General features: G+C 40.3%; 1 protein-coding gene across 2 annotated transcripts in view; it reads right to left on the bottom strand.

Annotated features, from left to right (window-relative positions):
* Positions 1 to 14992, bottom strand: part of KIAA1549 (KIAA1549 ortholog) — a 141405-nt gene that overhangs the window by 60805 nt on the left and 65608 nt on the right. For both annotated transcript variants that reach the window (XM_063395665.1, XM_063395664.1), the window contains exons 2-5: positions 9185 to 11929; positions 7628 to 7716; positions 1841 to 2018; positions 209 to 336 (exon numbers count right to left, since the gene is read on the bottom strand). In XM_063395665.1, coding sequence (XP_063251735.1) covers positions 209 to 336; positions 1841 to 2018; positions 7628 to 7716; positions 9185 to 11929 — 3140 coding nt within the window. The remainder of the gene's footprint in view (positions 1 to 208; positions 337 to 1840; positions 2019 to 7627; positions 7717 to 9184; positions 11930 to 14992) is intronic.

Below are 14992 nucleotides of genomic sequence, written 5' to 3' on the forward strand. Positions count from 1 at the left end.
AATCATTTTTTCAAAAAGCTTATAACAGTTTTTAATATGTGGTGCCATATTATTTTGTAGGGGAAAAAACCCAACTGACTTTATGACCAAGCCTCATAGTTCCACATTACCTAAACCGCAAGTGATAGTCCGTGAACAATTAACTCATTTTACTGTCTGGATGAAACACAGGACAAGCAAAGGTGAGGGGGGAAGAGGGGCCTCTCACCTGCACAGTGAAGTTGTAGAACTCCTGGTGTTTGTTCACCTCCAGGAATGCCATTGTCAGCCCTCTCTCAATGCGCTGGCTAAAGGTGCAGAACCCAATATCCACATTCCGAGGTACAAACTGAAGCACTGAAAGCAAAGGGCAATCATTCCTATAGAAAAGTACTTCCATGAGAGAGAACAAAACAAGCAACAGAATTGACAGGGCTCTCATTTTCTTCTTTTATGAAGCTCAGGACACATTCAGTGAAACACTGGATAAAAATACATTAAAAATACATTTTGTATTGGTGCAGTAAATTCTCTACTCACTAATATTGGTTGCAGCAGTACTTAGATCTCTGAAAGATACTAGTGACAAAATACCCACTGTTTCCTCTTGTACACTAAAAGACCTTCACTATGTACATGTGGCTAACTTCACCTGACCTGACCACTGAACTGGCCACACTGAAATCTTGAGTACCCAACCAATCCATGAAAATCTCCAGAAGAAAAAGTCACAAATATCTCTTTCTTGGAGCCTGAAATACAGTGTTTAGCTTGTCTAAAAGACTACATATGCACATTAGTATTGGTCTAATACTTTCAAAACACTTAGTAAGCTATCTGTTAAATTTAGATATAGACATCTTTAATTTCAGAAGAGAGAAAGAAAGAGCTCAAGATGATCAAGAAAGCTCAAGAAAGAATGAGTGTAAAGGAACATGGTCAGGCACACAGACTTGAATTACATGCACATCTGTGGATTTCCAGATATAGTCTTACCCAAAAAAATGCTACAGTTAGCTTACAAACCCTAACAGAAATGTCATACAAGGTTCAAAACCAAAATATACCTCTACTGTCTATATCATCACATTAAGCAGTGAAAAAAGACATCACACCTGCACAGTTAACGTGATGCCTTGCCATACAATTATTAACAGAGCATAAACAACACATGAAGTGTACCTGAACAAAAGTACCACTTTGACATTTATTAACTTTGTTTTTATGCTCATCCCTGTCACTACCTCATTACACAGTCAACCAACCAGGCAAGCAGTTCTATCATGCAAACAGGGCTCAAAGAAGATTTCAAATGACAATACTGACTCTCAAAATCTATTACATGGGTACTATTTTGCTTTAGATTATTAGCAGTCAAACTTTGCATAAACTGCTGCAATACAGCAGCTATGGAGAGCTGAATATTACACAAGCAATCCTCCTGCTCATGTTATACACGAGCAATCAATCGTCCTGCTCACCAATTCCCCTACATCACAACACAAAAAGGCAGCTTTTAACAAAAATTTAATCTGAAATTGACACAAGTGTTACAAAGTAGCTGCACTGTGATTTTATGAATAAAATGTTTCATGGATTTTTTTTCTTCTCACTTTTAGAAGCAAAAGAAAGAGCACACCTATTTAGCAACATACCAAGAAAATTCCTGAAAATAACATGAAGTGACAGGGTTAACTGTTTACAATTTATCACCTGTCATGGACCTGTAAATTATGTCATTAACAAAAAGAATTAAGATTCACAGTAGAACACAGGGTTTTGACTCAACCTTGCATCACAAGCGCAGAAGTATGAATCAACAGGAAGCTACCTTTTCTCCTCTGTGTCAGGAAGAACTCACCTGTCTGAACTTGGAATCTGTTGTCTGGCACAGTGAAAGAAGGATGCAGTGAGAGGATCATGGGGGCCTCCCCACGAAGAAGACTGCTGTTCACAAGTACATTTATGACAGCTATTGCCGTGTAAACAAAGGGACCGGATGTCACCAAGAAAACAAATTTGGGGGAAATTTTATAAACCTACAAAAAAAGAAAAAATAAGAAATTAAAAAAACCCCAAACACATCAATATTAAATCTGGCAATATTTTCAACCTACACAACCTCATGTAGTTCAAAGCCACCTCATCAAGAGGCAGGAAAATTCAGTTTTTATTTTTCCAAGAGCAGCAGAAGCACAAACACAAGTGCTGTGCCTTGCAGCCTCTGCTCTAGTGCATCAGAGGCAACTCCCCCATGCCAGGTGCACCTACTGGAATCTCTTCAGTTCAACACACCAATCTCAGCACTTCCTGATTTATCACATTCCCACATATTAGCACTCCCCATCGCCTACATTCCCTTGGTGTACATAACATTTCCCATACAAAATTCCAGCTTACTTACTGAATTGTCTGCATAGCTACTGCATTTCAGTCATACACCACATAGTGAATATATCCTATACCATTCACATGTGGCACACAAGGAGTGAAATACACATAACCAATGTTCTTTGGATAGAATTTTCACACTCAAGAAAACTTTCTTCCAGGGAACACTTCTGTCTTCTTGTTTCAAGACAGTTATCACATTACAATTCTCATCTTCCAATTTGTGTCCTGACTGACTCTTCTTTAAAACCCTGAGGAGCCTTAGACATCATGTAAAAAAAATGAGATTGCAAGTTAAATATAAATTTTGAACCATGCAGACACTCTTACCCACCATTTCTCAGACACCTAAGTAAGAACAAATGGAAGGGTTTTATTTATTTAAACATACTGGAATGTCTTCCCTCCTTCAGAGAAACTCTCTCAATATTAAGATCACCTGTTTTCCCATCATTATTGTCTTCCTTTTTGGTTTACTCCCCCAGTTTGCTTTATTTGCCACTTCAAAAGTATTTTGGGATATCCAACATGATGGCCTCACAGATAAATAATGTAAACCAGAGACCCAAAGTTTCTGACAAGTATGGACTTCACTGGAGGGATGATTCACACCATGCTGGTGAAGGGATATGTTAGATAACTTCACCTTCAGGAACAGCCTGATAGAAAAGCACGGTGACACTTAAATTGCGACCCACATACTCCTTATTGGTATTTCTGCTGTAGTGTAAAGTGATGGCAACTGCTGTTGAGATGAGACAGCAAGCAGCTCTTTCCTGTCCTCCAAAAAGCCTGCATTTCACAAAGCTCATCTTCACCAGAAGAAACTACCTCAGCAGCAGAAGGAAATGAGAAAAATAATCTATGCTTCTCATTATGCTTTTCTTCTTTCTTAGCCCACAAATATATGCAACATCCAACTTTTATTTTAAATGGATTTAGATTCATAAAACTCAAATTTGTTTGATATGAATAATGTGCACAGTTCTTTTCAGTTCCTCTTATCTGAAATTTTATTCTTTTATCTCATGATGAAATAATCTCTGCAGCTTCAGTTTGTCAAATGGAAACAGCAGTTAAAATGGGTAACACATGCCAAAAGAAAGTTGCCCATTACTTGCAAATGAAACTACTTGAAAGGCAAGAAAAAGAGAAATTAGAATTACAAATTTCTGTGACAATTTGCTGGTGATGTCTGAAGCAATATATACTGAGGAAGAGAGGCCTGCTGCAGCCAGCATAAACTTATGCCCTCTAGTTGGGTATTTCAGACACAAAAGCAAGCCTCTGTAACCAACTCAGCTGCTTCCATCTCTGACCAGTTGTGCTGCACCACAGACAAGCAGGAAAGCAGCCCACCCCGAATTAACCTTTCAGCTCAACAGCTAGCACTGGTTCCCTCTTGTGCTTCACTGCATCAGAAAAGCAACAGCAACTCCAGTATGGACATCCAAAATAAAAATCCACTTTTAACAGTAATTTTGAGGTAGACAGACTAGAACCACTACAAGTCAAAACAATAGCTATTTGTGCTTGAGATATTGCAGAGTTGTCTAGAATTAGATCTCTTCCACAGATCAAATGCTGTCTAATTCACAGAGAAGTCTACAAAGTTATCAAGGATAGATGAGCACAGCTCGTGACTCTGGAATCATGATTCATGAATGAGAATAGCTGCTCTGGCACAGCTCTACCTGTTCACAAACCCAGCCATCCATCCAACTCTCTCTTGGAAGTTTCACCTCTACTGCCAGGAATTTAGCTAGATGCTAAATTAGGTGGCTGAACCATCACACTTTAGAGCATCACATTAAAGTACACAAGCATGGATTTCTGATATTAAAAGGTACAAATATTTTAACACCTTGGGCCAGAAAGCCAGAGAAGCATACAAAATTATATGTGCATTTTGGAGCCATCCCCACTGCAAAAGCAGAAACCTTCAGTAGAAGCAGAGAACTCTTACAACAGCTCAAGTTAAGCTATCCCTGCTCCAAAGTGCAATGACTAACCCAACGCTGCTGTTTCCAGGACACAATCTATCTCACTCCAAGCTACCCTCACAAGAGAGAGCATGTCCAGTACAGAAAGTTTTAAAGCCTCAGTTTACTATAGGCTAGAAGAGTATTTAGGAAAAACATGACTGTATCCTTTCTCTGACTCTTATGATGTTTCCTAAGTATCTGCTATTGATTATTGTCTGCTAAAATACTTGATCAGTTGCACCTTTGCCACAACCTAATCCATGCCTATACTCCACTGTATTATGCTGTGTAAACATCTGGCAGAAAGCATCAACAACTGATTTTCTCATCACCACCTCATTAACCCTATAAAGTGCCTGCCGAGGGTGTTTAACTTCCTGAAGATGGACGATAAAGGCTCATACGTCTTAAAAATAAAATAAAGCTTCTGCTCCTACGCATTTTAGGATCCTGAGGCAACAGTTCTCACTGGTTTTACCTCTACAGTACCAGCCAGAACTTCAGCAGTGGTAAAGCAGCGATGAAGCCAGTGTAAGTCCATGAGGTGACAACTTTAAAAGAAGCATTTACCTGGCAATGACCCAAACTCCACCCTTTGGAGGCAGAGTTCACTAACTTGGGATTATAGGAACCAGTAGGTTAAGGCCACACCCTCAAAACCACATTGAATACAACAACAAAGTGGCAAAGGTAAAAATGCTAAAATGCACAATAAAATTTCCAAGCACAAATGAGGCTAGCAAAACCCCTTTTCCTGTTGGCATGAACTTAATGGCACCAGGGGTCCTGGCAGTGAGTCACTGCCAACATTATTTTATTTCACACCCCAGTGCAAGTCAAGTCAAGAGAACATTGTCTAACAGATCCTACCCAAATGTCATAAGGTTTACATTACAGAGCATTGACTAAAATTACTCTTGCTCAGACAATGGAGTTTTATTCTTTTGCAGATGCAATATGTTGAGACCAACTCGAAAAAACTTTTCAATTTTTGCTTATTCTCACTTTGCTGTAAGGGTTTTTCTAGGAAAAAAGTGACAGAAGTTTTTTTTCATTTGGCAGGATCCTACCTCCTCGTTTTTCCACTTCAGCAACTCACAATGTTTGAAATAATAAAGTAGCAGAGATCAAAGTTTCAACTGAAAAAGTTGAAGGCAAAAAATGCTTCAATCCTCATTTCACTGCTAAACTTGCTTCTTACTTAAAGTAAGCAGCAGTTATAGCCATCACTGGCATGGATTTTATTTTTAAAGCATACATTACTACAAAATTAAATTTAACTGGACTGTCTCCTGATTTACTGTACATTACATCACAGCAAGAGAACATCTGTGAGCTGTAATAAGAGACACAGTAAAAAAGCAGCTTAGAGAAATGCACTGCCTCACCATAACTTGCAAAAACACTCACATGGTTGCTGGGTACTTCCAGCTAACAGAAGTCAGGTCTGTTCGATTAATTACATTTAGCAAGATAGAGAAATTCTGTTTAAAATATTGCATTACATCACCACTCAACATACTGCTATTACATAGAGCCCTTTTTCAAAACAACAGTTTTGTTAGTATTCCACAGTTAGAGGTGAAAACATATTTGCTAGTGATTATTTTTAGTGCAAAACCCATATGACAGCAGCATTCTAAAATATGCAAAACTGATTCAGCAAAGATGTCCTTCCTTTAGATAAAAAAGATTTTCCAAAGGATGAAACTAGACTAGCTGCATCATTTATAAAAACAGTTCTGAGAAGCCTTAGGACTTCTTAGAAGCTTTCTCCTATTGAGAGCTTTACAAGGCAAGAGCAGGCATGAAAGGCAGGAATTTAAAGGGAAAAAATATAAAGTGAAATATCAAATGTTTGTTCCAATTAACCTTCAAATATTAAGCAACTGATTTGTCCTATTGCTGTAAATAGTAAAAAAGTGCTTCAATACCAATGTGTAAGGTCACTGAAAATTAAGTGTGTTTCTATCATTATGAACAACTGACTTCTTGACTATTCCAGTTTGCACAAACTGAAGGGATAATTTAAAAACCAGAAGAAAAATCTCTTTAATATAAAAAAATCTAAATAGCTCATGAGCAGGTGTTGTTAGAAGGACATAAACTACACATAATTTACAGAGGCAGCTCCCTGTAGCTTAAGTTTGGCAGGAATTTATAACATTCCTATCTGGACTGAGTAGCAGAGATGTACATCCTCAAACATCAGAGAGGAGTTGTTTAATTACTGAGTGCAGTGATCAGGGGAGATGCCAAAATGAAAGGCACCAAGCAATTCTGCGCACAGAGAAATGCAAGTTATGTTCAACGAACTGCTACCTGAGTTAACTACATAACAAAAATGAGATCACTGACTCAGAAAAGATCATCTGGTGCTGGGCTGTGACAACTAGAAGAATACAGACACGCAAAACTGCAAGTGCAGCTGAACATCATCTACACCAATAATTCTACTGAAGCATTTCCTCACCACTGAAGTATCTGATTATACAACAAAGGTACACCCAAACTACCCCTATGCCTTCTGCTCTCAGAGGGTTTTAGACAGAGGTGGGGAACACAGCCTTCAACCCTTATCTCAACTAGATGATCACTTGGATGTTAGAAAACAATACTGAGATCTTGTTCAAAGATGATTCCTTGAATATCAAAGCAGAAAAAGCTTTCAGAAAAACCCAAGAGTACAGCTGTTCCTGTGAGGGGAGTAAGGACAGGAGTTGCACCTATCTGAAGGGTTAGGAATAACATCTTACTATTGCACACCTGATTTTTCCCCTCCTACCTTTTTCATCTGCCAAATCAGGCATTTGGGATACCACCACCTCCCCTGCAAGCGTTGATGGTCTCATAGCATAAAATAGCACAAGGCTGTGCAGAAGGTTTCATTTTGTTTAAAGTGCTAAGTGTGTAATCCGCTAGCAGAACAAACAGACCTGCTTAACAGGTATTTTGAAGGGTAAAAGTTCTTCAGTTTCAATTCACCAGGCAAAGGACATGAGCAGTAGATTCTGGGCACTGCTTGCTCCCCTCTAGCAAAAGCAAAAAAGGTCTGTCCTAGAAAATGATGGCATTCTAAAAGTAAAAAATTTGACATCAATGTTCGCATTAAAAAAAACCCCAACCAAGACATGACTAACATTTAAGTTAAAACAAAGTGCTCTCTGATACAATATCTATGGACTGTTTGAATTACTGTTTCAGCTTGTGAATTAAACCCCTATTGTATTGCATTGATCAAAGAGTACTTGTACACACTTCACATCACTTACCTCCAGCTCTACTGATCTCCTGAACTGAACTCGGAGAACTTCTCTGATGGATTCACTGACATTTCGTAGAACAGCTCTTCGGGCCAGCACTAGAAATTAATGTCAGTCAGAAAATACATCTTAGCTTCATCTCTTAGGTTTTGATTCAAAGCTGCATTTTCAATTGCGCAGTGCATGAAAAAGCAGGTAGTGAGATCAGCTGCATCAAACAGGTAAGATGAACACCAAGGACAGGGGTGAAGGTGTGACTGTATCCTAAAAAGTGACTTTAACAAACTGTAAATTTATTTTCTTTTGTTTTGTTTTTCCAAAGCTAGTATCTTTAGCATTCTGAGAAAAGAACCTTTAAAGAGCCACTGAGGCACTCAAATGGGAAAGTAGCAGTGTATTTGGTCTGACTTGTGAGTCTGTTGTCACAACACAGAAGTTTTGTAGGCAATGCATGGAATGCAGATAAGGTCACAAAAAAGCCACAGAAAATATGCATCTACTCTTCTCTTAAATAAAAAGTAAACAAATATGACATTAATTAATGAAAGGGATATCCATGGAGTAAGAAAGAGCTTTAAAATCCCCACATTCCAATGGATGTCATGTCTGCTACAGTCACACTTGACGTTGTGACTGTGGATTAAGCAAACAACTGAAAAGTGTTGTGTTGTCATCCTGCATTTATTTTCCATCAGTAACTTGCCTACAAAAATACTCAAATTACATTTCAAAAAAGGCTTCCTCATCATTAGCATAGCTAGATCACCTACATATCTGGAGGATGAGATTATGCTCATTCTGCTTTATTTCTTGCAACTAAGTCTTAAGAGTAAAAAATATTGCTCACCACGAGAATGCAGCACTTCTGCAGCTGCCCTGGATTAGTTTGCTGGCATTGTTTTGTTAAAAAGCTAGGAAGAGGCAGGAAAACACCAGAAAAGCAAACACAGATGCTAAGACAATTAATTTTGAAACACACTAATGTCACTTTTTGTGGTTACAAACACACCAAATGAAATTGAAAGTAAGTATGGGAGGAGGTAAGATACAAACATAAGCTAGTAAGGGAAAATTATAAACATGGTTGCAAAACCCAAACTTTTTTTAAACCAATTCTCCTCTTACATATTACAACATTACCTCACATGCAGGTGTTTTTTTAATAAACAGCAGCAACAACTGAAAGGAGAAACTCACTCAGTCAGAACATTAAACAGTTTGGCAGAACAGTACCATGAAAGTAACATTCATTTACAACCAATGAAATGATAAAGCAGCCTCTAACTCAGCACACTTGTACATATGCATCAGCAATTTTTGAGGACGATTTCATTCTCTGTGCAGTGTAATGTATTTGTAGCTCTCTCTCACAAGGGACTTTGTTCAAGTGAACTCTATTATTTTTAACAATAAATGACATATCAATGCTTTTACAGCTCTTTGTCTAAATTTACACCATGTTTCTTTGAAAGATTCACTCAGTTAATCCAAAATCTGCAATTTAGCTGGGGGGTCGTATTACAGTGGCTTCTGAAAAACGAAATGAAAATGTGGGGAAGATCTTACCAGCAGTGACTAGGTAGGCGTTGGGCAGGGTGATGTCGCAGACGTACGGCTGCCTGGTAGTAGTCACAGCAGAGGTTACAGCCACCACTTCAGATGGAGTAGTGGTCCTCAGAGGGGTGGAGGAGGATGTCCCTGGGCTGCTCATAGCACTGGTGACAGTGGTGGAAGCAGCTGGTGCCTCAGCACCAGCAGTTACACTGCTTCCTGATGGAACTTCAGATCCAGCAGTTACACTGCTTCCTGATGGAACTTCAGATCCAGCAGTTACACTGCTTCCTGATGGAACTTCAGATCCAGCAGGAGGGCTGGCAGTCAGGGGAAATTGTGTGGGAGCAAACAACGAGGTCACAGACAGAGATGCTGTAGGAAAGGGCATCACGCTGATGGTGTCGGCATCTGGTGTGAGGCTGTCGGGGTCTGTGGGAGGAAGGGCTGTAGGGGCACTGCTCTTGCTGCCGGGTGTTAAAAGCAGTGTGGGGTTAACTGTAGCACCAATATCCTCATCAGAACCCAGAGCAGTTGAAAGTAGAGATGAAGATACGTTTAAGACAGGAGTTGCCGGAAAGGTAGTAAACGAAGAGATCAGATTTGTTTCACTGAGCAAGATGCTGCTGGTAACAGACTGGGTTTCGGAAGTGGACAGCACCACGGTAGGAACCACAGAGTGAGAGGTGGAGAGTGAAGGCTCCAACTGAGAGGTAGCTCCTGTGGCAGCTGAGGTAAACACAACTTCAGAGCCCACTGGCAGTACCAAGGATGTTTCCAGAAACACAGATGACTCTGAGTGAAAATCTGATGATGGCATCATTTCAGGAACCTGTGCATCTGGAAGGGATGATGCATTTGAATAAAAGTATGATGTTTGGCCAAGATGTAACTGAGAAACCTCGGTGTCAGTGGCAGAGCTGACAGTGGTAGCTATGTCCCAGCTGGTAACACCTTCAGAAAGTACTGATGTCCCAGTCAACGAGGTCTGAGGTAAGAGTGTTGATAACACACTTTGCATGACAGAGTAAGAATTTAGCATGGTCAGTGACAAAGACAAGTAGCTAGATTCAATCAGAAATGGTGTTGATAAAAGGTTGGATGGAAAATCTGAAATATTTAAAGACAGTTCGTCCCTTGTAGATGTCTTGCCAAGCAAAACCACTGATTCTGATGGCATTAATTCTGGCAATTCCAGCAAGGTTGTCTGACTGCTTGCAAATGATGCTACTGGCTCACTCGGGATGATGGTAGAGTCCAACAGAACATTGGTGGCACCAGGAAGTTCTACATGAGTGCTTGGAATCAAGGAAATTATTTCCAGAATAGGGAGGGTCTGGGAAACAGAGCTGTACAGTGATGCTTCCCCAGGGAGCTGATGGTAGGAGGGAGATACTGTTATAGGTGTTCTAGTGTCTGTAGTGCTTAATAAAAACATGCTTGAGTCAGGGATTTCTGCAAATCTTGAAGAAAGTGAAACAACTGGTCTTGATGGAAAAGAAGTATCAAAAATCTCAGGTGTAGGTTCCTCTAATTCATATCCATCAGTAATTATAGTTGTAAATGCAGTTATGCCTTGTACTTCAGAGGCTTTGATGGACAAAGTTTCAACATAATCACCTGAGCCCACGTCATGTTCTGGGGCAAAGCCTGCTTCTGGCAGAAGTGAAACTGAGTCACAATACAGACAATATGATTTCGTGAAAGGCACTGGAGTCCTGAGCTCACTGACAAGCTCTGATTGACTTGGTAGTTCTGAACCAGCAGGCAAAATTGGTGCTGTAGTGGAGAATTCATGTGTAAACAGGCTGGCATTAAGAATTGTATTAGAGTTCACGGAAATGGCAGCTGAATCAAGAGGGAAAGATACAAGTGGAAGACTAATAGGAAAAAAAGCAGGCTCAGCACTGGCTGCTGAAGCTGGCATGGCCCAGGGAATGCTTGGAGTGGCGTAGGTCCTTTGACTGAGAGATTCTGCTGCCCTGCCACTCACATGGCTGTAAACATCACCATACAGGTCTGCAAGTTGTGCTGTGGCCTCTGGGGCCCCAGGGCTGGTTTCACCCAGCAGCTTGAGATGAAGAGGCGATCCTTCTGAAGCAGCCCCAAAAGGCAGAGCTGTTAAACTTGCATTAACGTTTTCCTGTGCCACAACTCCCACGTCAGAAGGAATGGAAGTCAAAGGAACAGCTGTATTTGGAGGGTACAACAGCAAGTCTCTGCTTGCTGTTAGCATTTCATGATCTGGTACAAAAGGCTTTCGTTCCATGAGAGTGTAGCTGCGTTCAGGGACAGCACTCAACGGAGTCTTCTGCTGTGCTGTTTCTGAGATATCATACAGTGAAGAGAGGACAGATAATGAAGGTGTTAGCAACACAGTTTGTAACATTTCTCTTGATGGCTCTACTGCATTAACTGACTGATGATCAGTTAAAACTGCGAAAGACTTCACGGGAGGAGTCCACTGTGCCTTTGAAAAGGAGCTAATAAATTCATCATCACTTAGGAATGCCTCATTGCTCCTTACAGAGACATCTACCAACTGCGTACTTCTCCCTTCTGAAATTCTGGCTGTTTCTTCTTGGCTAAGTGAAGTCCCATCAAAGGAAGTGGTAACTGATGATAAAACTGTTTGAAGCAAATTACTTTCTTGGGACTCCAAAGTACTTTTTGCTGAGGCCGTTTGTGTCCTGCTGCCTGATATGCTTTCATGCACTGTTGAGAAAAAGGAAAAATTCTGCTGTTCCAAGGATCTCTCATCTAAATCAAGAGGGAGAGAAAAACAAAAGCCAAAACACGACAGATTAGCACAAATAGTAAGATCGCTATGAGCAAACCTCACACAGTATTTCTGGAGACGACTGCCCAGAATTCAAGGGCGAAGACTAAGCCTCCCAGTAAGTAAAAACCCTACACAAGCAAGTCACCACAAATAGTAAGATTTCTTGTGAAGCTCCATTCCTTAGAAATGAGCAGGACAACAAAGGCTCCTCTCAATGCACTGACACGTCTCTCTACAGCAGCACTCCAGCATGCCTTCTAGAAGAGCAGAAAGTGGCTCCCTCTTAGCTGTGCAAGGCTTCAACATAATGAGCATGGCAGCTCACAAACTAAACACACCAGAAAGGGTAACAAGGAACAATGCAGGGAAAATCTACATAATTTTGGGTGTTTTGCTTTCCTTTAGCATCCCTTAATTTCCTCTGATTTTATTGTTTCTTAATACTAAGATCACTAGAAGATCTACTCTGTTTCATGGACTAGATCCTCCCTCTCATACCAGAAATGAGTGACAGGAGAGATGAGGAGGGGTTCCCTTTTTTATAAGGCAAATGTGGATCTGGTATCAACAAGAATTTGCTAACATGTTGTGACATGCTTGTAACATGTTATGTTTGCCCTGTCCACAATTCATCTCAAGTCTGGCCTGTTAGCAGTCACTGACAAATTGCTTCATTACACAATTGCTATGTTTATTCACAGCCCTCTATAGGACTGCTCTCTTGATAGGTAATCTGTAATAAAGCTTTCACTCCTCTAGTTTGCAGAGTTCAAGTAACAATGGCCAGGTTCAAACACAAAGGAGAAAAAGTTGAGAATTCACCACATATTTCAACCACCAAAATATTCTCCTCTCTTACATTCTTGGGTTACAGAGAAGATCTGTATATAAGCTTTTCCAAGCACAGATGAGTTTGGCAGAGAAAAGGCTAATTACTTTCCTGAAATGTTGAGACTGAATTAATAGCATTCAGAGCTGAATTATTAAAGGAAATCATAGAAAATTGCAGCAGAATAGTTTTTCAAGGGTACACACAAAGCATTCTTCTTTAAGTTACCTATCATACCTGATCACCCCATTTTCATATGGGAGTGTCCAGACAGTGCTGCTGGAATCTACTGGCAACACACATGAACAAGGCTGGGGGCAGGAATCACATCCAGTTAAACCACCAGGGACCAGTTTAAAGTAAAAACAAGCATACACAGTGCAAAGCGCTGGATAAATGATACAGCACACAGCTCAACTGCAACTACATCTGTAACCTTTAGAGGATGCCTTGAACTTAGCAACCCATGGAAAGTCCTGCAGGAACAGCTCACCTATCTGTTTCCCAGTGTCTAACACCACTTTCCAGAGGTGATAAACTGCTGTACTCATTCCCTTCTCCCTGGTCTGTTTGCTAAACTCCTTGACACAACTTTTCAGGTGCTAACACACTGACTTGATAAATTTTTCAGGTGCTGATCTAAAAAGCACAACTAGGAGAGTTAATGCTTACCACTGTACCACTGATCACACCTAACCAAGTGAGTGCTCTGATTATGTCCTTTAAATTACAAATTCCATACCTGTTTTGCAGCATAATAGATACTATTCTGTCAAGCAGTCCCAATCCATTTTCTCCTCCTCAAGCTCCGTGTAAGGATTACCAGCTTTATGATGCTTAGTTGGGGTATAATGATAAAATATACTGCCTTAGAATGCTCTCAGGTGAAGAAAAAAAAGACAAGGAAAAACACTCTTGTACAAGCTATGTAAGACAAGTAAACAAGTCCATCCTCAACCTCTTCAAGAGAGGTCAAATGCTTGAACACGACACAGTGCAGAACAGTGCAGCCACCACGGAATAACAGCTTTCACAAGGAGTTAACATGAGTACCAGACAAAGCAGCTTCCAAGAAGCACAGAACCAAAATGTACTCTGACACAGCTCTGCTAGCTCAAAAGTTGCTCAACTTTTTTTTCATTGCTAGGAGCCTCCCTGGCCTCATTCTCTCCTTTGACTTACGCTTCCAACCTTTACTTTTCTCTTTGTGACATTTTGAGTAAGCAGGGAGGAAGGAAGGCTAAAGGAAGACTTACAAGGCTATGAAACAAACACCGTCAAAATGAATCATTTCTCTCCCCAGATCCATGTGCATTTCCTTTTAGGCCGCCCTGTAAAATCCCGCTCAACTTGGTACTTTGGACACCTCTCCCTTGCTTACAGAGAATTCCACATTGCAGACAAACATGGTAACAGAGAAGGTTACTCCTTGCTCACCACAGCTTCATGTTGTAAATCTCTGCAGCGGTACACGAGGCAGCTGTGACAGCTTCAACATAATGAGCATGGTAAACATGGAGCTGATACAGCTAACAGTTAGTATGGGCAGGCAGAGTTGAATATTAATCAGTAACTGCACTTCTGATCAGGTATCTCCACAAATATTGGACTCAAAGCTAGAGGTGATTCCACAGAAACAACTCTACTGCCTATCTATGCCCATGCTGCATACCATCTTCTTCCTTCACCCACTGTATTTTTGTTCAATTTGATAGGGGAGCTGGCACAAGGCAAGATCCTGCTGGAAGTGAGTAAATGTCACAGAAAAGATGTTCTGAAGAGTTAAGTGCATAACCCTAAGCTGTCCAACAGACATGCAGAACAGGCAAGGCTTTAAATGCCTTCTGACTTCGGAACAGGGTTTTTAAAATGTTTTTGGATGGTCTGATAATATTTTTTCCCTGAAAGACAAAGGAATAGTAAACAACAATTTCATCACACATTCGTGCCTTGCCTCTTAAATGTAAAGAATCTTGGCACTGATGCCAGGAAGGAAAGAACACAACCTCTAAAATAAATGTTTCATTTTTTGAAGGAAAACACTGTGTCTTGAAAAAGTTACAAGCTCTAAGACAAAGTAAGAGCAATGTTACCTATGGTAAGTGGAACGGGAAAAATTCATCTATGCATGTAGGATTTTAAAAAAACCCACCAGCAAGTTCACAAGTTGATGTTCCACCCTATTTACTCTGCTTAGTGTTTTGGAAGCAGA

The sequence above is a fragment of the Prinia subflava genome, chromosome 4 (genome assembly GCF_021018805.1).
Source record: "Prinia subflava isolate CZ2003 ecotype Zambia chromosome 4, Cam_Psub_1.2, whole genome shotgun sequence".
Lineage (NCBI taxonomy): Eukaryota > Metazoa > Chordata > Aves > Passeriformes > Cisticolidae > Prinia > Prinia subflava.